Source organism: Sceloporus occidentalis, unplaced genomic scaffold (genome assembly GCF_023333645.1).
Source record: "Sceloporus occidentalis isolate IW3139 unplaced genomic scaffold, rSceOcc1.0.p SCAF_6, whole genome shotgun sequence".
Lineage (NCBI taxonomy): Eukaryota > Metazoa > Chordata > Lepidosauria > Squamata > Phrynosomatidae > Sceloporus > Sceloporus occidentalis.
Window position 1 is genome coordinate 131,877,215 of NW_028316986.1, and position 25,277 is coordinate 131,902,491.

The 25,277-nt window shown below is 40.5% G+C and overlaps 2 protein-coding genes across 3 annotated transcripts in view; both read right to left on the reverse strand.

The window, feature by feature from the left end:
- Positions 1 to 9,186, reverse strand: part of PHF3 (PHD finger protein 3) — a 56,274-nt gene extending 47,088 nt beyond the window's left edge. The window contains exon 1 of one of the 2 annotated variants that reach the window (XM_089530995.1): positions 9,088 to 9,186. The gene's annotated coding sequence lies outside the window, so the exon portion shown is untranslated. Of the gene's footprint in view, positions 1 to 8,979; positions 9,053 to 9,087 lie in introns of those variants that run through there. The other variant, XM_089530996.1, reaches the window with a different exon arrangement.
- Positions 9,187 to 18,828: 9,642 nt separating this feature from the next.
- LOC149311403 (protein tyrosine phosphatase type IVA 1-like) lies at positions 18,829 to 25,276 on the reverse strand. The gene is made up of 5 exons (XM_089531003.1): positions 24,838 to 25,276; positions 23,923 to 24,015; positions 22,828 to 22,958; positions 20,864 to 20,938; positions 18,829 to 20,107 (listed from the first exon to the last, which is right to left on the reverse strand). Exons 1-5 carry the CDS (start codon positions 24,940 to 24,942, stop codon positions 19,990 to 19,992), a joined length of 522 nt encoding a protein of 173 aa, XP_089387129.1. The 5' UTR covers positions 24,943 to 25,276; the 3' UTR covers positions 18,829 to 19,989.
- Between the last annotated feature and the right edge of the window lies 1 nt (position 25,277).

Below are 25,277 nucleotides of genomic sequence, written 5' to 3' on the forward strand. Positions count from 1 at the left end.
TGCCTTAAATTTTAAGATTTTTCCTCCCTGTATTCTCCCAATTTTCCATCCAAGAAACTAACTTTTTGTCATGGGGGGGGGGGGGGGGAGAGAGAGAAAAAAAAACCCTATGTGGATCCACATGTTCCAGTTGTTGTCCAGGTCTGCACTTCCTTAATCACACCTGTGCACTGGAACAAGGTGTGACTTATATTTTACCTATTTCAAGGCCAGAACTCTAAGCATGACAACACAGAGAGAACTTGAGAAACGAGGTGTTGTAATTTGGATGCAGCAGATACTCCATTGCTAATCTGAAAACAAGTCTACTAGGCAGGTAATTTTCAAAACCATAACTAGCGCAACAGAAATGCAACTTTCAATCCTGGTTTAGTTTTTACTATAACTACTCTTAACATCACCATCTCTTCACCTTTCACCGAAAACTGGGACTCAAGACAGCTTAGAAAAACTAAGAAAAATACAGGTAAAAATACATATAGGTAAAACCACAAAAAGTGAAAGTTAGAACATAATTAAGTTTCAATAGAATTTTTAAAAACTGAAACATAGCCATTTAAAAGGTAAGAAATAAAATCAGTACATTATTTAGTGCACTTTCCTTACAGAACTGGGGGTTGGGGGGGAGTCTTTACTTGTCAACAGACTGACAATAAAAGGAGTCAATCTAGCCTTCATAAGAAAGGCATCCTAGAGTCTGGAAGCAGTCACCAAGAAGGTCTTTCCCCATATTTCCATTAAACACACATGAGTAGTATGAGGATGGTAGGACCTAAGAGGAGCTGCTACTTAACACCTCAAAGCATGGGAGAATATAAGCTTCAGGCAGACTTTGAACGTTATAACCAACACTCTGAATTGTGCCCAGAAACCAAGTGGTAACCAGTGAAGCTGTTGTACCAGTAGTATAATCTGTTACCTATCAACAGCTCCAGTCTTTAGACTGGCTGCAGCTCTTTGGGCCAGTTTCTGAGTATTTTTCAAAAGGAGCTCTGCATATAGTATGTTAAAGAAATCCAAGTAGGATATTAACTACAGCATATTTGTATCACTCTGGCCAGAACAGCCATCTCCAGGAATGGCTGCAATCCATGCACTAGGTAAAAGTACATTCATGTCAACACAGATGCCTGGGCTAGTTCCTCTCAAAACTACAAATCAAAGAATACCATAAAATCACGTCGTAAGCCCAGGATCTCAATGCTTCCTTTCTATTCTCATTTACTAAATGAGGAAAAAAACATATTTCATTAATCACTACACATACAGTCTTATTACTGACATATTTTCATCAGTTCCAACAGAAATATGATAGTGAAAAGAACCATCTTAAGAGGACAGAGTTCCATTCCCTGCTCAACCTTGGAAACCCAATGGGAGACGCTCTTAGCCCCGGAAAATCCCAAGATATGGTCATCTTAGGGTCACCATAAATTGGAAACTACTTGAAGGCAGACAACAGTCAGTATGATGCTTCACTGGTAATTGTGTATCTTCAAGGTCCAAAACACACTGCAGAAATAATCCAGTTTGAGACCGCTTGAACTGCCCTGGCTCAATGCTAAGGAATTCTGGGAACTGTAGTTTTGTGAGACATTTAGCCTTTCCTGTCAGAGAGATCTGGTGCCACATTTAGCCTTTCCTGTCAGAGAGATCTGGTGCCACACTGAACTACAATCTCCAGCATTCCTAAGCACTAAGCCTGGGCAGTTAAAGCAGTCTCAAACTGGATTATTTCTAGTGTGTTTTGGATCCCAGTGAGTTTCTATGGCTGAATATTATTCAAACCCTGGTCTTCAGATTCACAGTCCAATGTTCAAACCATTACACCATGGTGGCTCCTAGTGTTAAGCATTAAGATGTCTAAATTCTCAACAGCGTTACACATAATTTACACACGATAAAGTCGCAAACTGCACATCAATCTTTTTGTAGCTGAGCAAAGTTTCCAGAAATCTTGTTAAACAGATTTTAAAATAAGTCTTTTTAACTGTAAGGTTTATGCCAGTTTTAAATGGAAGCTTTAAATACAAACATTCCTCTATAAATCTGACAGTTAAAGGCACTTTATAAAATACCAAATATGAATTATAAACATCAAATTGTTGTTATCATTGTTGATGTGTGCCTTCAAGTTGTTTCTTACTTATGGATACCCTAAGGTGAACCTATAATGGGGTTTTCTTGGCAAGTTTCTTCAGAGGAGTTTTGTCATTTCCATCCTCTGAGGATGAGTGTGTGACTTGCCCAAGGTCACCCAGTGAACTTACATGGCCGAGCAGGGATTCAAACCTTGGTCCACAGGATAATGCTGACACCACTACACCACACTGGCTCCTCAAGAAGAAACATTAAATACAAACCTCTAAAACTAGTTTCAAATAATAAGCCAGATTCTGAATTCAGAACATGGACTTAAAGTTGACACGTACATTTCATATGTACTGGTTGAGTCTCCCCTATCCGGAAATCCAAAATTCAAATCTGAAATATTACTAAATTCAAAACTTTCCCTATGGGTGGCTGAGATGTTTCACGCACTAAATTATTTAAAAAATATTGTGTATAAAATTACCTTCAGTCTATGTGTATATGTTTTTTACAAAACACAAATTGATTTCATGTTTAGATTGGGGTTCCCTTTGGTGAAAAGGGTGTTATAAATCATCGTCGTTGTTGCTGTTGTAAGGGGGACGCTAGCTATACAATATGTCAGATAATCAATATTATCCATTAAACTTAATCAAGAAAGCCGGCCAATAACAGGTAGAAGTTATTGTCTTTTCAAAGCATCTCACAGTACCTATTACTTTGCAGACTACTGCAATCTATCACCTATATAAATGGCTTTTTAAAAATACAAATTTGAGACCACTATGTGTTTCACTTATCAACATATTTACATTTTTTAAATTAAGGAAAACCAATAACCTAAAATCAAGTGTAACAGGCATAATTTCTCCAATTACTCCCCTCTCTAGCCATTTTCATCTTTAATTCAACATAATCACCACAGCTGAAAATTTAACAACCTAAATCAATTAAACTTTGATTTTTTAAAAAATATGGAACAGGTACACTTTTACCCTTATCAAATTTACTTTGAAGTGAACATCATGGGCTAAATGCAATGCTGTGAGCACCTGTCAACTCAAAATAGTTCCCGTTCTCCTTCTCCTTCTCCCCACTCCAACCGCCCCAAATCCTTAGACTGATGTAAGCAGTACAGATTAAAACAAATCTCTCATCAATCTCAGTAATCATCACCCAGACATACAAATAGTGAGGTGTTGTACAGAGGTTCACCTCAGCCAAGTCTGCACTTCCACATGTTCATCATCTGCTTTTCTTTTCAAGCCAGCCCAAGCAAGTGTGGTATAATGCAGCCACTCAGTTTCTCTGAAGTTCAAAGTACCTTAAAACACCTTTGAAAAGGTAAAACCTTTTAGGGACTAGAGCAGTGGTTCCCAAACTTTGGTCTTGCAGATGTTTTGGACTTGCAGATGTTTCCTGGCTTGGGGCTTCTGGGAGCTGAAGTCCAAAACACCTGGAGGATCAAAGTTTAGGAACCATTGGAGTAATTTTGGTTTATTTCATTCAAATTATTTGAAGTATAAGCTTATTTCAATCAATTTCTAGGAAGATGTTGACTTCAAGTCAATTCTGACTTATAGTGACCCTATCTTACAGTTTTCTTGGCAAGATTTATTCAGAGAGAGTGTAACTTACCCAAGGTCAGTTTCCATGGCTGACCAGAGATTGAACCCTGGTTTCCAGGAGTCCTACTCCAACACCCAAACAACACTGGCTCTTTATGTAAAGTTTAGGGCAGGTATTAATTATGTAAAAATAATACTACAAAGCTAGAATATAACAGCATCTAACTTAAAACCAAGATGTTGTAAGACCATCTCAAAAAGTATACAACAAACATTGAGAGGTGGGTTTGGATGGCACTCTGTATACAAAAGCCATTGGAAATACAGTAGACCCTTGCCTTACATGGGGATCTGTTCCAGACCCCCCTCCCACGTAAGGCAAATCGTACCTATGCTCGAGCCCCATTCAGTTGAATAGGGCTTGTGTGCGTGGCGTATAACGCGGGAATGGCCTGCCAGATGAGATCCGTCTACTTACATCCTTAGACAGCTTTAAAAAGGCTGTTAAAACGGATCTCTTCTGGCAGGCCTTCCCAGAATAGAGAACCCGGGCTCAGAAAAATGTCTGGGAATAAGATACTGCTGCTCCCATTGATTGTTTTGCTGTGATGTTGTTGACCTTCTGGTCAGTTTTTAACTTGTATGTTGTTGTTTTTAAATTCTGCATTGGATTTAATACTTTTTTAAGGAGGGGAGGGTATCAGGGATTTTATATGTTCTGTATTTTTAACTTAGTTAGCCACCCCGATTGTTCTCAGAGGGGCGGGATACAAATAAATTTTATTATTATTATTACTGTACTTGTCATGCCTTTATAATATGGATTTGGCACATACATTGTTGTAAACCATGAGAGCATTCTTAGCTTAATGCACAGGAGGGGGAGTAGTCTTCCAAGTTTTATGCTGAGAGGACAAGTGTCAAGAAAGATTAAGCCATGTAAAGACACAATACTGGAGCAAAGCAGGAAAATACAGGACTAAAACATGAATAAACAACCTGCAGATATCCAATAGAACCAAAATATGTAACACATAAATAGTATCAAAGTTAAAAACAAAAATTCTTCTGAGGTACCAAAAACATAGTTTGTAAGAGAATGGCAATTATAAAGCCACTGTTCAAAATTAGCTGTAAGTTAAAATAATACATCTTTCAAATCAGTTTGACATCATGACCTAGAACTCCTTCCATTCCTTGCTTACTCTGGGCAGAATCCAATGTTATAACATCTGACTTCCATCCATGTGATGAGGTTTTCTTATTTTCTACTCCCCCTTGTAGTCCCCCAAGCCTCCAGAGTAGATTGTGAAGGTGGCTGTGCAGGGGTGAGGGATTGCGATTCTCCAAGTTGCACTGATGGAAGCGGTTCCATCGGGGGGTAGGATTTAACACCATTTGGAATCATTTAACCTTACAACTGTACAGGACCCCAAGGGCCACCTAGCCCACGCTGGCTTCATCTTCTACATGGCATCCCTTCAGATATTTAAAGATAGCTATCATGTCACCTCTCAGTCTTCTCTTCTCCAAGCTAAACTTGTAGATACTTTCAGTACCATATTGTGGCAACACTTCTCAATGCTATATTATATTCCCATCCATATTATTGTTTTAGTGTATTTCAAGAGCCAGTGCACTGTAGTGGTTCAAACACTGGGCTACGACTCTGGAGACCAGGGTTTAAATCCCCACATGGCCATGGAAATCTACTGGGTAGCCTTGAGAAATTTCACATTCTCTCCGCTTCAGAGGAAGGCAAAGGCAAAAGGCCTGCTGAACAAATTTCACCAAGAATAGGCCATGACAGCTTTGCATTAGATTTGTCGTAAGTCAGAAACGATTTGAAAGCACACAACATTGGAATATTTACCCAAGCCACTTTCCCCCGACCTACTACTAAATAAGTAATTTAATAGGAATACTGTAGTTTACAAATCTGGAACTCCCTTGACACATATAGGCCCGGTATAGACGGGCCTCATGGCACGTCTTGATGACATGCTAGGGTTGCCTCGGGGCATCACTTACACACGCCACGCAACCCTAGCACATATTCCGTACATGAAAATGGTGATGTCCTGTACAGATGGGCGCCGCCATTTTCACGTGATGGATGCTTAGCGTCCACACGTCGCAGCGCAATACTGATATCATGAGTGTGCCATTGGCGCACTGCATCATCAGTATCACGCCACAAAAAGAACCCGCTTTTTGCGGGTTGTTTTTGCTCCGTGAGGAAGCCGCATGGTTTGTCCGCTGCAGCTTCCTCGTGGAACAAAACAAGGCACCGGCAGACCGCCCTTTTGGGCGGTCTGTACCGAGCCATAGTGTTCAACTCAGAGATCACAATGCACACACGCACACAGTATCACTGTGATGAACAGAACGTACAACTGTGATCTTTCTGACACTGGAGAATCATTATTCTAACATATAACAGCACAGTATTTCTGAAAAATCTCATTCTTCATGATTACCTAACAAATGAATATTTATTGCCTAAGACTAAAGCCACAATACTAACCATGACGACAAGGCAGCAAATCTCAAAAAATTCAACTGGACTTTTGAGTAAACATACATAGGATCAGCCTACGCTTCTATAACATGGCAGCTATACGCCAATCATTTTCCATAAATAGTTTATCATGTCTGATTATGTTTGCACAGCTGAGAAATTGGAGGAAGTAGACCCAAGACATGGTGAGATGCGGGAACAGCAAAAAATTGCATTTTTCCCACAAGATCTCTCCATATGAGCCATCACACAGCATTTCTGGCATTCTTGAGAATCCTAATATGAAAGTACTCACAATCAGCCAACACAATATAAAAGCAACCACACAGTGAGTAAATGCATAATAGGATCACAACATCAGTTTGAGAACTGCTTATTTCTACAAAAGGGTTTTATTATATGATGTGTTTCTGATTTTGTTCCTTTGACTTTATACTTTTCTTTGTATTATTACTGTTTTAAACACCTATCCACTATTTCATTATAATTTGTTCCATTTTTTAAAATGTCAGATATACTAACTAAAAGATTGTATGTACAGCGCTGTGTAAATTTACAGCACTTTATAAATAAAGGTTAATAATAAGGTTAATATACAGAACTTGCTTGTACTGGTATCTTATAAATCAGTGCATTTCAACCTATCTCATGTGAGAGATGGACAGTTTTCCCCCACCGTTTGCCAGGGACTGGTACCATACTTGTGTCCATTGGCTACAATTATTCCTATTTTCTTGAAATCTTGCCATGGACCAACAGCCAATGCCTCAGGGAACAGCACCGCTCCACAGACCATCACTTTTGAGTAGCACTGTTAGAAATAATAATAATAATAATAATAATAATAATAATAATAGCATATTTTTGCATTTTGAGAGTTTTAAGTCACTGAGCAGTTCTGAAATTTTCATTTTAGAACTAACTAGATTTTTTAAAAGTATGGCTAGTGTTTACTGGTTTTATTTATTTTTGTTGTTTTATTATTATGATCAAGTTGCCTTTGAAGGACTTTTGCTCTTGATGGAAATCTCAAAATATTTTAAATAACATTTTAAAGAAATAATTACACTAGAAACATGTGGATAAAAAACCCTAAACATTATCAGAAATGTGCCAAACAAGCACATGCCAGTTCTGTGTCTCAAGGAGTAGCACAGAATACTCTAGAGATTAGTAGGAAATGTCAGCAAGAACATCAAGATTTGTTGGAAGAGATTACATGCAGATGTAGAAAAGGGAAGGCATCAACAAGCATGGCATGATGTTGCTACAATTTGTTTTTAAAGTCAGTGGATAAGAGAAGAGAACTGAACCTGGGCATTTCAATAAGGATCAGAGTGTGCTGCTCACTGAGCACTAGATAGCTGAAGAACTGCAGGGTCTGGACCAAGAGAAAGGTCTGGGCAAACACTCAAGAACACTGAATGCCAATTAATTACCCACCAAAAAAACTACCTGCCACCCTCTCTCTCTCTCTCTCTTTCACTCTTTCTCTCATGTACACATACACAAGCACAAGACAATGACTCTAAGTAAAGAATCATAAAATGAAGCACTGTGGATTTATTCCATTCTCTCAATGCATGCTTCTCTGTCAGTCTGAGATAACCCAAGACAGTGACTGCAGAAGCCATGAAGGAGGGCATAAGATTAACCAAGTATAACGAGAGGGCAAACATACAACTGTCACCAGGGCAGGGAGTCTATTGCTCCAAGCCTGTGCATTTACTCAAGAGCAATTTCCACTGAGCTCAACGAGGCTGACTTCTCATCACAGTGTTGAGACTGAAATCTTAACTACTGTATGCCGTTCAGCATAAACACTAGCTGCTGAGAAAACATGTTTGGTTTGTGGAAACAGGATTACGTTGTTAAGCGACAACTGGAGCGTCACTGGACCAGGGTAGCCAAAAGGGTAGCTGAAGAGAACCATATAGATCCAGGGGGGAGCCATCACGAACCCTATCAAGGACAGGCTCTCCTTACACAACAAGAGAAGTGGATCTAGCCCAGCAGCATCTCAAGAGGAGCATCTCTTTTTGTCTTGCTAAGGGAATTTAGTTGTGTTTATTATTATTATTATTATTATTATTATTATTATTACATTTCCTGGAGCACCCTCATGGAGAAGAGGCCTGCCTGCATGTATACCCCTCCCGAGCCCCCTGAGGAAGGATGGGAGCTGCAAACACACATGTCACACATCCCCAATTAAAGGGGGCCAAGTCTCCCAACCCCAAATTAGGATGGGCCCAGGTCTCCCAACCCCAATTAAGAGAGGGCACAGATGTCACCCACCCCCAGTTAAGAAGGCCGGCCAACCTCAAAGTAAGCAGAGCCCAGGTCTCCCAGCCCCAAATTAAGAGGGGACACAGGCCTCCTAACCTCAAATTAAAGGGGGCACAGGCCACCCCCATTAAGGGAAACAGAAGTTTCTCAATCCCAAATTACGGGGGGGGAGACACAGATGGCCCCCACCCCCCAAGGAAGAAGGGGAGGTCATCCAACCTCCAAATGAAAGGGAGGCCCCGGTCTCCCAGCCCCAAATGAAAGGTGGGCAGAGATGCCACCCACCTCCTTTAAGTCTCAGGAGATCGATCGCCAGTGGGCGGAGCTTGGAGAAAGGGGCGGGGCCGTTTTAAAAGAAGCTTTATAAACTGAAGAGACGAGAACAGCGCGAGGCCAAGGGAGGCGTCAGAAAAGCCCAGGCCAGTCAAGGGAGGGAGAGAGGGTGGCAGGCCCTGACTGTGGCCCTCTCTCTCCCCGCAGGGATAGGGACGCCGCCCCGATGGCAGTTACCTTCCTAGGCCGCAGCCACACTCGCCTTCCTCCTCCTCCTCCTCCTCCTCCGCCGCCGCCCGTTTCCCTCCCCCTCCCACCTCAGAGTCCACAGAAAACAGGGTTTACCTGCGTCGGCCAAGGGGCGTGCGCGCGCCCCTTCCCTCCCTGGCTGCGCGCGCGCACTCCTTCCTTCTCCTTCCCCTCCCTTAAGTCTCGCTCAGCAGAAGGAAGGAAGGAGGGAGGGAGGGAGGGAGGGAGGGGACGCTTCTCTCCAGTGCGGAAGTAGAGGGCGCCAGGAGGTGGGCGGAGTCAGGACTGGTGGCTGTTGCTCTTTGGATAGAGGGAGGGAGGACGTCCGGGTTCTCTTCGCCCCGCCCTCCTTCCCTGCGCTTCCTCCCTTCTCACGCCCCGCCCACTCACCCTGGTTGGACTTTGCGCTCGCGCGCCCGCACTTCTCTGTCGCGCGCACGTGTCCACGCACGCACGCTCCGAAAGGGGGAGGCCGATTCAGCAAGAGGCAGAGACGCCACTGGGCGCATGCGTGGTGCTCCCAAAGACACTTCCCCCTCCCTTGAGAGAAATCCGTTAATAGGGGAGGGGGAGGGGCCTGCGCGCGTGCACGCTTAATGCTGGGTCTTCTCTCCTGTCACTCAGCCGCGTTCGTTCGTTCGTTCGCCTTCTGCGCGGCGGTTGAAACTCAGAGCCCTTCGCAGGCGGTTATTGGCCCCTGATGTTTTAAATATGAACGTACATATGCATATATAAACAACACGCACATATATTGTGTGTACATATATATATACACACACACACACACACACACACACACATGTAAATTGTGCCACATATACATGTAAGGCAGCAATTATTGGTCCCTTCAGTATACTCTAAATATAAACGTATATTTGACAACATGCACCAATGTGTACGTGTGTATATATATACATACACACACACATTGTATATACAAATTATGACATACATATTGCAATTATTGGCCCCTCTTTCAGTGTATTTTAAATATAAACATGTATTAGACACACACACACACACACATATAAATTGTGCCACATATACATATAAGGCAGCAATTACTGGCCCCTCTTTCAATATATTTGAAATATAAATGTACATTGGACAATACACACACACACATATATATGCACACAGACACATATACACATTGTATATTCAAATTGTGCCACACATACATACTGTATATACAGATAAATCTACACACACATAGTGTGTGCCTCCAAGTCGTTTTTGGCTTATGACAACTCATAGCAAGCTTTCTGAGAGGATGTGACTTGCCCAAGATCACCCATCGAGTTTTATGGCCAAATAGGGAATCAAACCCTGGTTTCCAGAGTCCTAGTCCAACAATCAAACCACTATGCCATGTTGGGTCTCATACATACACAGCTGGCCCTTCTTATACACGGATGTTTATACATGGATTGAAGCATCCACGGTTTGAAAATGTTCAAAAAATGTATAAATTCCAAATATCAAACCTTGATTTTCCATTTTGTATAAGGGACACCATTTTGCTATGTCATTATATTTAATGGGACTTGAGCATACACAGGTTTTGTTATACATCATGGGAGATCTTGGAACCAAACCCCACTGGATAACAAGAGTCCACTGTACATGTGTATACACATACATGCACATGTGTGCCTTCAAGTCATTTTTGACATACAACATCCATTATTACCATTATTATTTGTATCCCACATTTCCCCCCACAATTGGGACATACTTAAAAAAAATACAATTAAAAACATATAAAAGTGTGCATTAAATTAGAATTAAACTAGTACAGTGTTAAAATGCATCACTCATTAAAAAATAAAATACAATTTAAAATATAGAAATGCTTCAAAACAGTACATATTAAAACAGTTAAACATACTAAAACATTAAAACAATAAAAATTAAAGCTATGCACAGACCCCGAGGCAAACCTATCATAGAGTTTTCTTGGCAAGTTTCTTCAGGGGGTTTGCTGTTGCCATCCTCTGAAGCTGAGAGAGTATGACTTGACCAAGGCCACCAGTGGGTTTTATCATGGCCGAGGCGGGATTTGAACACCGGTCTCCAGAGTCATAGTCCAACTCTCAAACCATTACACATTGCTGGCTCTCACATACGCACATATATATTTGTTTCCCACCAACATTTCCAGACTAGCCTAAAGGAGACAAGGCTGCTGAAAGGTAGTGGTAATTTTTCAGCCCATTATATATAAAGATAGAAGTGCTGAAGCTAAAAACGTTTCCCACGATCTCTGGAAGTTCTGGTTCCCCCAAAGACCTGTGGGGAGAATTGTGGTTGCTAACCCTGTAATTCAAAACATGTTTACTCCAAGGTAAATCCCTCTGAGCTTTACTTAAACGAAGGAAAACAAAACAACCCCACACCATACGCAGTAAAACTGTTGGTAAACTATGCAGCCGTAAGAGGGGAAGATCCATGAGAAGTATGAATCTAACAAAGCAAGAAGACTGGGCTAGAAAGCTATTGCCATCATGTCTAGTTTTCAACATGTGGGATTGTGGCACATGCGCCTGTTTGAATTTGACAAACCATGAGCATATTTTAGCAGGAAACATTTTTTTCTGTGGCAGCAAAACCAACAAAGTCAGGAGGAAATTAATTTAATTAGGTTTTTGTGACAAAACTGGCCTTGTGTCCTACACAGCAGGTAAATCTAGGAACAGTTTTGCCACTCTGTCAGCTGTTTGTGTTTGTGTACCTAAGTTCACTGGAAATTATCCCATAAAACAGTAGCTTCTGTTGTTGTTGGGAGAACTGGAAACTCAAGTTCCAATGGAGAAATACAGCTTTGTTTTACATACAAAGAAGCACTGACATTAGAGGTAGATACTCTCTCTGGTATCTCTCACAACTTACATTTCTTTTCTTTTAATTACTTCAGATATTCTTGGTATTCAGCATTCAAATCTGAGTCCTGGTTCAGCTTAAACAGGTAATATGCTTGGCTGAAGAAGCATATTTCTGCTGCTTGGCTGAAGAAAAGCAAATGTTTCAACACACACAAGCAAATATGTGCATCCACTCCACCTGTTTCCTCTCACTGGAAATTTATTTCAGGTTATATATTGTACTTCCAAAAAGAGCAATGTGGCTATTTATTATATAGTATCTGAAGAAACTTGCCAACAAAACCTTGTGACATGTTCTCCTTAGGGTCACCATAAGTCAGAAATGACTGGAAAGCACACAACACCAACAAAGTATAATACACTCGTCCCTCCACCTTCGCTGGGGTTACAGGCACAGGACCCCTGTGAATGTGGGCAAACCCAAATAACAAAAACACTATGTTTTTACTTGAGAAGACACCTCTGGGACTCTGTAGGTCCTCCAGTGCAACTCTGGTCAACATCTGCCAAACATTGACCATAGAGTTGTGCTGGAGGAGCTACAAATGCCTAGTGGAGTGTTCTCTCTAGGAATCTCTAGGTCCTTCAGTGTGGCTTTTGGTTAAAGTTGAGCATAGAGTTACGCTGGAGGACCTAGATGTTCCTAGAAAGAACATATTAATAAAATTCGTGAATGATCAAATCTGCAATAGTCAAAGCCACAAAGGTGGAGGTATGAGTGTAGTTGTTTAAGACTCTAGGCTTCCGTTCCCTGCTCAGCAATTAAAAATCGCTGGGTAACTTTGGACAAGTCAAGTCACACTCTCTCAACTCTAAAGAAAGGCAATGGTAAGTTTCCTCTGAATAAATTTTCCAAGATAATAGGTGGAGAATAGAATATGTTAGAGCTGACTTGAAGTCACATACTCACAAACCCTACTCTGCACATTACCAACTGTTTCACCACCACCCCCAAAAAACATTACTCCTATAGACTGGGAAATCCTTTGAAGAAGGTTTTTGCATGACACCAAGAAATGCAGGGAGGACACATTGTAGTGTCAGTGCACTGTTGGATTTAAGCTGCTGCACTACATTGGATATTAAAAGCAAGTAAACAAAGTCCTTAAGATGTAACTTCAGTTTGCAATCTAATGAGAAGAGCATCTGAACTAAGCATAATGAATCTTATTTCCAAATAGGTTTATTGCAGGATTAAACTACATCGCTGGGAAACTCGAAAATGTAACCAGATTTGCTTGGGCTGCTGATAATTTCACTTACAATCTGTTTCAAACAAATGGTTGACAGGTATCATCTGCACACTCCTAAAACGTCTTTCAAAACAAGTTGAGTGCAAAATGGATCAAAGCCCGGCAAAAAATAAAATAAAAAAGTGCCAAATTGCTTTTAGTCTTAACTTGCACCAAAAAGTGTTTGGAGTATCACCCTAAATATTAAGTTTAAATTGGTTCATAAATATGGAGTGTTTCCAAGGTAACTGACTGTTCTAGAGTGTTTCCAAAGTAACAAGGCTGTTGAGTAAACACATTTCCAAAGTGTTTAGTAGTTGGCCTGTCATGTCTCCAACCTTACTGTGGTTTTCATTTTGGTTCCATTAGACACACATTGGCTGAAATTCTACCATGCAATGTTTTTATGTACATACTGTGCAAACATATACACAGAGCCAGCTCACCTTCTTCTCCAGTAGCTATGCCTGCACCATTTTGTGATGCACTTACACTTTATTTTCCTTATCACTCTTGTTCTTATTTCCATCATTTAGAAGTTAAACATTTCTGCAGTGGATGTACCATATATGAATAATGAGGTTAATTTTAAAAGAGAGAGATACACACTACTGTCATCTTAAAGCAACAGGTTTGTTCCCCATAAGGTTAAAAGTAGCAAAACCTGTCAGTTTTGAGTCTTCAATAAGAATAAGCAAGGAACTTCCATTTGCATTTTGAGGGAAGCCCAGTAAGAGTTTTTCTTGAATCAGTGTGCTCATAGCAGCTTAGGAAACATAATATTTGTTGGATCCATGGGAGGAAAAGAAAGAGTTAAACTCACCTTCTCCCAAAGAGCCAGGGCTCCCCAGGCTTTCCTTTAGCTGCTATTTATATAACAAAAACATGTTTTAATTGCATTTGTACAATTAGCATAACAGGTAGTTTAGCTCTTTGTGACTGACAAGCAGGAGTTTTAGTTTTGTTTGGTTAGGGGAGAGTGTGGACTGACTCTTCTCTACAAACTTGCTCATTCTGTCTTGTACCCGTCTGTCTGGCCTTCTGCGGTTTATGTGCTATTTGTAAATAAACTAGTAAACCTTGCAGTGCTTGCCCAAGATTTCTGACTGTTCCCTGAAGCTATGTGTGTACATAGAAATATTTCAAGAGCAAGCTAGAAGGGAGTATCCCTCCTCAGCCTTGAAAATCCACTAGTAGGTGACCTTGGGCAAGTCACATTCTCTCTCTCCCTTAGAGGAAGGCAATGGCAAACCCCTCTTCAAATATCTGCCCCCACCCCTAAATCTTGATAAGGCCATCAGAGGGATAGAGGGTCAAAACAATCCCAGTATAATCTGGGAAGAATCCTACATGTAGTGCAAACATACTCAGTGGACTTTTGGACAACAGAAGGTGATACTGTGTACAGGATTGAGGAAACATCTGGTTGATCTTGGGCAAGTCACACTCTCTCAGCCTCAGAAAAAGGCAATGGCAAACCTCCTTTGAACAAATTTTGCCAAGAAAACCCTGTGGAAGGCTTGCCTTAGAGTTGCCAGAGATTGGAAATGACTTGAAGGCGCACAACAATAACTTTCTGATACAGCTGGCAGTAGATGTAGTGCTAATTTTCTATCAGCCAATACTCTCAAATTGTGCAGTTGCGATATGACAAACACACAGGGGTAATAGAGAGGGGAGCTAGTGTGATGTAGTGGTTTGAGTATTGGACTATGACTCTGGAGACCAGGGTTTGAGCCCTCGTTCAGTCATGGAAACCTGATGGGTGTCTTTTGACAAATCACATATTCTCAGCTTCAGAAAACCTCATTATAGTTTCGCCTTAGGGTTGCTGCAAGTTGGGAACAACTTGTAGGGACACAACAACAACAAAACAGCGATGGAAGAGTTGAGCTGTATGGTTAAGGAGCCTAGTCATGGTGTCATTCCCTCCTCCTTTTTGATAGATTATATATGCGTGCATCTTACATGTATCTAATAGAGAAATGCATAGATGCAGAAAAACATTAGTGTGCAAATTCTGAGTTGGTGGTGGTGTGAGCAAAGCCTAGATCAACGGTGGGAACTGTGTGGATCTCCAGGTTGTTTTGGGGTTGCACCCCCCGATACTCCTCACGATCAGCTAGGCTGGCTATGGCTCTGCTGGGAAATGTAGCTTCAGAACAATTGGGGGGACAACACAATTTTCCTCTCTGGCTTACAGGACATCAGTGTTCGGTTTTCCCTGGAAGCCTCAGAATACCAAGTGCAGTTGAACATCAGCTGAAATGGAAGGAATAGGAATAGGTGGTTATAGGTCCGATTCTTAAGCCACTGATACCTTACAATAAAGCAGTCATTTCCCCTGTTGTTCAAAATGCTATAGACCTTAAAATCTCTGAGCCTATTGAATCTGGAATAGTCAAGGGGAAGTGTTAACAGGAATAAAGGGAAATCAGGTCCTCCAAAACGAATACAGAACTGGGGAACCCGCAGCTCTCCAGAAGTTGTTAGGATTCCTAACTCCCATTCTCCAATCTGCATGGTCAGGAATCAAGGTTGATAGGAGTTGTAATCCAATGTCACATGGAGGCTCACTGATTTCCCACCTTTTGCTTCATTAATATTGACTGTGGTTGGAGATTGAATATATGTGCTATAAGATACGCATCTTAACAGCAAGTCCCATTCCCAACTGGGTCATGCCACATTGGAGGATTGATTTCTATACCTTCTACTGGAGAAAAACAAACCTTCGTCCTATTACTTAACCACTCGAATTCAGACCTAGGTGAGTTCCAGCTCACTTAGCCCAAATTAAGGGCCCATACAGACAGGCCAAAATAAAGCTGCTTCGGGTCACTTTGGAGGTATGCTGTTTAAATGACACATGCATCTTAAGAGGCCAGAAGCTGTGCCAAAGCCATGCTCCAGTCCCAAGGACTGTATCATCTGTATGGTCCCTAAGTGGTAGCCAGTACTATAGGGCATCATTAAGGAGCCTAGGCTTAACCCTGGAATAGTCAGTACTGCAAGGCTGATACAGGTTCCAACAGTCAGGTACAAAATTAAATCCATCATATTGGTTTGAAATATTAGAACATTACACTCTTCCCTTCACATTTGTGGCTTTGACTTTTGCGGATTTGATTATTCATGATTTTATTAATAGGTTCTCTCTAGGTATATCTAGGTCCTCCAGTGCAACTCTGTGGTCAACATCTGCCAGATATTGACCATAGAATTGCGCTGGAGGAGTTACAAATGCCTAGTGTTCTCTCTGGGAATCTCTGGGTCCTTCAGTGCGACTTTTGGTTAAAGTTGACCATAGATTTGCACTGGAGGACCTAGATGTTCCTAGAGAGATCAATAAAAATAATCAAATCCACAAAAGCCAAAGCCTCAAACGTGGAGGGATGAGTGTGCTCTCTATAGTAAATATACATACCTGAGCGCTTAGGACTACAGCATGAACCCTCCTCCATATTCCACTGGTGAAGAGCAATACATTGTGAGAGGTCCTTCTCTGCTGTCACCCCAGATCAGCACATGCATTGTTTGGAAATGTTTCAAATTGTTATGATTTGAAATGTCTCTTTTACTTGTCAAATTGCTTAAAAGGCTTTTGAGCTTGTATATATGTCCCCCAGAGGTCCCGCACGGAGAGAAGTATTTTAATGAAATAACTATTATTTTTGCCTTTGACTTATTGGGTCAAAACGTATCCATTTCATCTATAAAGTATGATCCATGAAGCACACCATTTTGTAACATGAAAAACTGTAGTGTATATGGGTGAAAGAAATGTCTTCTGAATGTTCTCTAAATTAAATCCTTTGAAACACCTTTCAGATGTTGTATCAGTCTCTATAGCTCTGCTTAAACATTCAGCGTATTCAATCAGGATGTAATCTGGGATGGCAAGCAAGCTCCATCCTAGATCTACATATTTTCATCTAAATAGACACTCCCTTCAAACTCATTTTCATTGGGATTTTCACACCCGAAAGGTAAGAATTCCTCATTACATAGGTAAGAGTTCCTCATTACATAGATGGGATTCTGTATGCTGACCTGGACACATGGGTGCTTTTTTCAAACATGAACGACGTACAGATCAATTTCATTGCTTTCTCTCCCCAGTTTATATAGATTACTCAATACTGGGCACCTTACAAGCACAGTTTTTCATATAGACAATAATCTATTGACACTCTTGAATCTTAACCCCTAAATCCAGGGTGGGAATCATACAGCCTTTCAGTTTGGGAATGGAGCTTGCAGTATTCCTCATCATTAACTATGCTGGTTAGGGCGGTTGAGACATGCAGTACCCTCATCATCTGGAGGACTACATGATTTACACTTTTGTCCTAACCTATAAACAGACATACTTTTTCTCATGTCAACTGCCCTGATCCCCAGGGGCAGTCTCACCCCACCATTTGAAAACCAGTTAGCTGCATAATTCTGGGCTGCTTCCACCCTTTCAGTTCATAGGCCCTTCTCTATATGCTTGTCTGTCCAGTTTTTTAAGCCCTCACCTAAGCTTTCTTTGTATCATTAAAAGTGTTTAAAACAGCAGAATACAACCGATACAAAATTAATACAATATTTTGGAATCATTTTCTTATTGCGCTCCCTGTAATTCTCAAATGACAATTCATTCCATCTGTAGTGAATAGTCTTAACAGTTTAAAAATGTTTTTAGTACCATATATACAGCATATATACAACCAGCTATGAGGTCCTTTTGCATTGTTTTGTACTTCTTTGCAAATTCTGCATTTGCAGACAGACAGGCTTCCTTAAATATAGTACTAGAAACAATTACCTGCCAGCTTGACAGCACCAGCTACAAGGGTTTACTTATGCGCAATAGTTTCTCTTAACACATTTGCACAACTCAGCCCCAATGGCAGGCAGTATGTGCACAAGCTCTCATCTGTTAATTTCAATTAAGTGATTCTGCATATCGAAATATGGTACTATATTTAAAACATAGCTTCCTCTTCCATACACCTTAAAAATTGATGGCCAATATACAGTGGGCCCTTGGTACCAGGACAGCATGAGATGTGGAGGCCCTGATGCCTCCTCCTCCTTCTAAACTTTTTATGTGTAAAATATTTCATGTTAAAATGTGAATATATATCAACATGTGAACAAAAATACAGACACTAACATATTTTAATTCATATAGTATGTAGTATATGAATAAAAACATTTTAGTGTGTATTTTTTGAATATTTTCAAGCCATGGATGCTTGAATCCGCGGAGGGCTGACTGTACTGAAATACTGGATAGTGTTGAGAATTTATTATCACTGCTACAGATATTAAAAGTAACAGCCTGTTACTTAGCCAGCTGTAAAGTATGGTTTCCCCAGATAGGCTCAAGGCTGTTACTTGATACAATTCATTTTTTAAAATGTAGTGTGGCTTTGGATGAAAGTGTCACAGTCTTTTTATGAACAGTACTGATTTCCATTTTCTTTTTTAAACATATGTAAAAAGAAAGTTACTTAATTGGTTCCTGATTTTGGAATCCATGCTATTGGCTAAGCTTAAGTATAGTCATCAATTGCAATGATTTTTCAAAAATATGCACAAAATCCTTCATGCTTTTGCTTACAGGCAACAACGCTTCCAGGACTGTAATTTCCAAAGATATATTCATAGTATGATCTAGTCCAGAGTCTTTGCCCTCCCATACCCCAAATAGAAAATTAGAAGTATACTGCAATGCAGCTTTGAGTTTATTTAGATGTTTGAGCTCTCACACTAGATTTTACAAGCTGGTGAACACTGGCAAATTATTTCTCCCACAGTACTATAACCACACATTCCCAAGACGTATAAATATATGGTTGAACATTAATACACACCACCATTTTATCAATTACATAACAAATTATCAAGTATCCAAATATTAAGTTACGCAGCTCAAAAGGCATACAAAATATTACAGAGAACTGTCATATATATGACAGAAACTCAAGGAAAAAAACAAAAATCACTCCAACAAAGCAAGAGTTGGTAAACAACTTCCAATAAGTACGATAAAAGAAATTACAAGATCTTCAGAAATTTTATGATCAAGAATTTTCAGCTACGATAAAGCATCTCTACATTAAAAAAATATTTACTAAAGTAAAGGGCGTTTTCTATACTTCCTGCACAAGACAAAAGGCAACATTTTACTAGAAATATTAATTAGCTCCCTCCCATCTTATTACAGGCTCTCTGCTAAAGTTGCACATCATGTGCCAGTATTTAACTGTAAGGCGTTTTGTCTGGAGACATTAAAGACTTGTGTGCTTCTGTACAGCATGAAGTTTGTTTTATGAAAGAAAAAGTGCATGTGTATGAATGAAAAGGATTAACACAAGTTTAGACACCAAACACAACCAAGTCCATCAACTGTGCGCAAATCCTGATACTTATTCTAGTGTGATTGTGGGAGACAAACACAGTAATTATTCTATGAAACCATATCCACACATAAATGACAGTTGAGAAAAGGGCAAAGCTCCAGGTAACCGCTGTTACTATGAAACTATACTGTGGTATACAGAAACAGTGCACTGGGCTTTTGGCACCTAAATCTCTACTTATGTTCTGGTAGGCTTGACTATTGGGACTTCAATGAAAAAAAAAAGAGCTACATGATTACAGATAGTTTAATGATACAAATTACAAATAAGACATTTAAAGGCCATGTACATTTCTTGTTCACTAAAAAGATCATCATCTAAACAAAGATGCTCTTCTGCCAACATTGTGGCCTACACCTACAGAAGCTTCATGTTAGACACACATGTACGTTTTGCCACATAACCTTCCCAATTCTAGTTTTAGTCTTCTACTTCCAAAGCAGCAATATAGGCAGCTTGGTTTTTTTACTGAATACAACAGTTGTTACGATGACCATTCGAATCTTTAAAACGTAGGCGCATTTTTGGACGATATTTCTCCAAATAGAGAAGCTGTTTGCTGTTAAAGGCTCCACGGCGCTTCCTAAAGAAAAAGTACAAAAAGAAAAAAAATCAAATTATTAGGGAGTTTTAAAAGATTTGTGCTTTGAGTGGCACAACTTCGCTTTGTCTAAGACAGAGGGGTTTACAGTTTCTGCACCAAACATTTAATGTACCGTAAGCCTCAACTAGCCAATAACATAAGAGGTATTGTACCCCACACACCCCACTGCAAGCTTGAAAATGTGATGGAGGGGGGTTGGGGTCAGATGGACATTAGTTCAAATGACAGATTTGCAAGTATTTTATCACAGGTATTTCATTTCAACATGCATTAAAATTCAATATAGTATGTTGAGTGCGAAGTCCACATTCAATAGTGTCAAATGAGAAGAGGAAGAGATAAGAATATATGACTACATTTGCATTTGCATATATATCCAAATAACAGCTTTTAATTCTGCATCAGTACCTCCTAAATCAGCCTGCAGGTCCGTTCTTCCTGTGCAGTTACAGATTTGAGCATTTCTGTGTTTGTTCTCTTGTACAATCTACCCTATCTCACCTAAGGTCTTTCCTAGGCACTAGCTCATTTACCAACTGTCATCTAGCCCTTGATAATCTCCTACCAGCTGATTTTTCAATTCAATGCAGTTTGAAGTGTTATGTTGCATATGATTCTATGCAATCAAATCTGCTTTTAAGTTAAAATTTTTGAAGTAGGGAACGAACTTCTTCCTAACAGGTAACAACAAATCTCCATAGGCTTGCAAGCATCAGACAGATCCTTAATACTTACTGCCTTATGAACTGCACTGCATCCTCATACTTCATTCCACATTCAATGAGTGCAAGGGCAACTAGTACAGGTGCTCTGTGGGGAAAGAAAATGCTTTTATATAGAATATTTTCCAAATTATCTTGCTTGTGACTATGAAGTTCTAGTTAAATTTTTGAATCCCCACTTTAACACAAACACTTGTTATCAACATTTCAATTTTAGCCTGTCTATAGCTGACAGGTAATAATGTGATGAATACAACTTCAGGTTACTGTACATTTTGGAACTCTTAGTCACTGGATTCATGAAAACTGAAGCAACATGTCAAAGCTGCTTTAAAAACCTAGTTCATGAATTAAGCTATGAGAAGAGAAGGGTCTGGAGAAGTACCTTCTGTTTGCCAATGGAAGAGACTTCTAATGAATCACCTAGTATTAAGATGCTGGATTTAATGCAATAATGGGAAGTATGGCCCGTTACAGACAGGCCATATAGTACGTGCAGAGCGCGTACTAGGGTTAGGAAGGGGCGGTGCTTCCGCACTCCCTAACCCTAGTGCGCGCTCTGCGCGCACAAAATGGCAGCAGCCGTTCAACACGGCTGCCGTCATGACGACGCCGCCTCTATACGGGGCGGCGTGGACGTGACATCGTTCCACGCCAGGGTGCTTAGTGCACCCTTGGCGCAGAGCAGGAAGGAGCTCTGTTTCGCAGCTCCTTCCTGGTTTGCGCCACTGGGCGTAGCTTTCACACGGCTGCGCCTAGCGGCGCAAAAGAGAAAGGGGCCTCAGCGGCTGCCATTCCACAGCCCAGAAAGCGGCGGATCGGGGCCTCAGCGGCTGCCGTTCTGGCCACTGAGGCCCTGATACACTGGGGAAAGGGGCGGGTGCAGACCGCCCCAAACGGGCGGTCTGTAACCCGCCTATATGTCTTTTTTTCCTAATAGAGTATAGTCCATAAACTACACATCCTCAACAGTAACTCCAATCAATTACTGGATATGCTGGCTGGGAATTTTAGGCAATAAAATATTGGGCAGGATCAACACTGGGGTAAACAGCTTTAACATATCTTGTAAAAAAATTATCACTATGATTTTAAGATAGTGATAAAGAATCTTATAGGCTCCAAATTGGAGATCTGAGTTTTGACCCACTGGATCAGAAAGACTTTCCCAGGTCCTTAAAATTTTAGCTTTCAGAAGCCCAAAGATCACTCACAGACTATAAGAGAATATGGATTTATATGCCAATCATTTTTTTCCTTTTTCAAAGACTATGAATTAGTTCTGTTTGTGTCCCAGCTTTGCTCATTTCACACATTCACCCCTTTCTACCCCTCCCCTTCTAGGTCATATAAGCTGAGCAATTTGGCAGACCATTCCAATTTCACCATCCTTTAAAACTGGAGGTGAATCTTCAGCCTGTAAGTTGCTCCAGGGGTTCCACTCCAGCAAATGCTGCTTGCTGGAGAGTCCCCCACTCCACTCAGAGATTCAAGGTTAACAGTGGAGTTTCCTCCTATGCCACTGACCTCCCTCCCCAACAGGAAGGCCAGCAGCACAGCAGAAATCCCTGCTGTTGTCTCCAGGCTCTTCTCCAGGTTAACCAAGGGAAGGCAGTGTCAACTGCACTGCATTCTCTAAATGTGGTAAAACGCAGAATGAGCAAAATCCATGCAATTTTGTTCTTCCCTTACTCCCCCTCCCCCACAGGAAAGGTAAGAATGGCATCAAGTTGGGTCCAGTAATCTGTGATAGCAGTGTGTGATATTGCATGCCCAGTGTCACCTGGCTTCACACAGCCAATGAAGTAAAGGCCTTAAATCTGTTCCCTATTCCATATTAAGAACAAAATACTGCATATATATATTAAGCATGATTACAGCACAGAGACAAAGCATGAAATATGGGACCAGTTACTATGCCTAAAGAAGCAGAAAACCCTAAGAGAAGATCCTCATGATTCTAGAACTCCTGCTTACCTTCCAAGACCAGCAACACAGTGTACAGCAATACAACAGCCAGGCTCTTCACGGAATTTAACTTTCAGGAGGTTTAGCCAATCATCAACAATCTGGATAGATGGTGGGGCACCATCATCAAAGGGCCAGTCCTGGAAAAGACAAAATCAATTATCTTACCTCATCCTATCACACTATTGCAGCAACTGCTAACAAAAACAAGTAAACAAAATAATTTACATTAATACTTGTAATTCAAAAATCATGTAGTCATCAAAGAATGTGTGATCCCTGGCCCTATTCCAGATTGCCCTGAACAAAGCCATCATCTAGAGAATCATTTCCCTGGAAGCCAGCAGTGAGTACAATTCTGGCTTGAAATAAGGTATGACAATAATTAGTTTTTTAAAAACTGGAAGGGACTTTCTGATAGCTTCCCTGGATGAAGAATTCAGGTAGTGGAAAATGAGACAAGGTGGCTCCTAGACCACCCATGGCTGCCCATCTATTTTAATGTTTTCAGACACAAAGACTTTCAGCTTACACATATGATGTCATTCAATCACAGAACCAAATCTTTCAATTTAAGTAACATTACTTTTTAATGCACTCTATGGGGGAAATACAGAAGTATGATTTCTACACTAGTCCTGAAGACAAAGGATAGCCAACTGGCCTACAGATTTCCACAAACCGTTCTTCTCAATCTGTGCCTAACATTTAGCAGATGTGATAGCAACATGGCTAGTCTTAAGTATCTCCATTCACTTTATTTCACATCTCTCACCTTTGAAAAAAGGGAACATCCCTAGCCACTTTGAAAGGCGAATTTTAAGAACTCTCATGCTGGTGGTGCAGCCTCTCACAGTCACAAGGTTGTGATTTCAATCTAAGGCAGGGCTCGAGGGTCGACTCAGCCTGGCATCCGTCCGCAGGTCACTAAAATTAGTACCCAGCTTGGTGGGGGCAATTAACTTACACATTGTAAACCACTTAGGTAGTGCTTAAGGGGTACAGAAATATACTTGCTATTTCTATTTCAATTATTCATTGAATTACAAAAATACGTAATAGTCTGCTACTAAACATCTCAAGATGGTAAAATAAGCTACTCACCAAAACCTGAATTCCTTCCTTTTCTACAGGAGCAGTGTCGTAAGTGGCTTCACAGACTCTTACTACTGTAGTAACTCCATACTTCTTAAGTTCCTAAGAAGGAAAAAAATGGTTATGTTTATACCTATTCCTTTAGAACTATAATTGTCCAAATTTGTATACAACAAATGCCAATTCTCACGTGTCCAAAACCTCTTCCCTACACAAACTATAGTTAAGACTTAGAATCTACTAGAGCTGAATAAACAAATGTGTCCTGCAAGTGACCAAACTGTGGTTTGCTTTGTCATCTATAGGACAATTCTTGCCTTAGGCCCCCATCCATGGCAACAATAAATTAAGACTTCAGAGTGAGAAGAAAATGCAGCCATTATTTCAAATGCGGAGTACAATATCTATTATTGCCTTTTACCTCTTCAAGGAGCACAAGCTTGCTCTTTTGGCCACAACAGTATACTTCCCCACACTGCATGGCGAAAGTGCACAGTATTTATAGGTGGGGCTACGTCTACATGACCTTGACTGTGTCATTAACTGTACTTTCCTACTCCTTAGACTAAACTTTTACATCAGGATTCAACACTGTGATGCTTTAGTTCCACTAGTACAATAGCTTTTTCTCCTTCCCTTCAACCCTTTCAGCTCCAGAACAAGTTTCAGGGCATGAGAGGGAGATGATCACCTCTCTCCGTTTCAGCAAACAGAATGCAGCAGAACATTGCAAACAACACTTCTGCAATGTTCATATATAGTAGCCTAACTGCAGTCTGGATTTCTTTGTACATGCAACTGCTTTTCAAAAAATGAAACCTACCCTAGGAATGACTGAAAGGTGTCAGATAAATGTTTTTAAAAAATATATACATTCTCAGTACTACAAAAAGGATGAGTATGAATTCCTGCTAAAATACTTACCTCTATGAACTTGTTTAAGGTTGCATTGGTTGGGTTATGAGTGATAAGAAATCTCATATTCTTGTATGTAATTTCCACAGGAGCTGGGCGGTTCATTCGAGCCATGTTAACTTAATGAAGATGAATGACAATGATATTTAAAAGAAACACTAGCAGAAGTGATGGAGAGACTGAAGTCTACTTCACAAAAAGCCACTCAAAGTTTCCAGTGCTGACAAGTATGAGGTTGGGAGCAATGGGAAATGAAATGAACCTCTCAATAAGAAGCAGCAATTCTTCAATCCAGTAATACTGAGGCAAAAAGAAAGGCAGTGCACCAAGGTTACCCCATCCAGGTCTAAACTCCTTTGTAAAAATGCTCTGCCAATTTCAATTCAACACTTCTTATCCTGGTAACCACTCTTATGGGGGTTTCTTGGTGGAGTAGTAATCGATTTCTA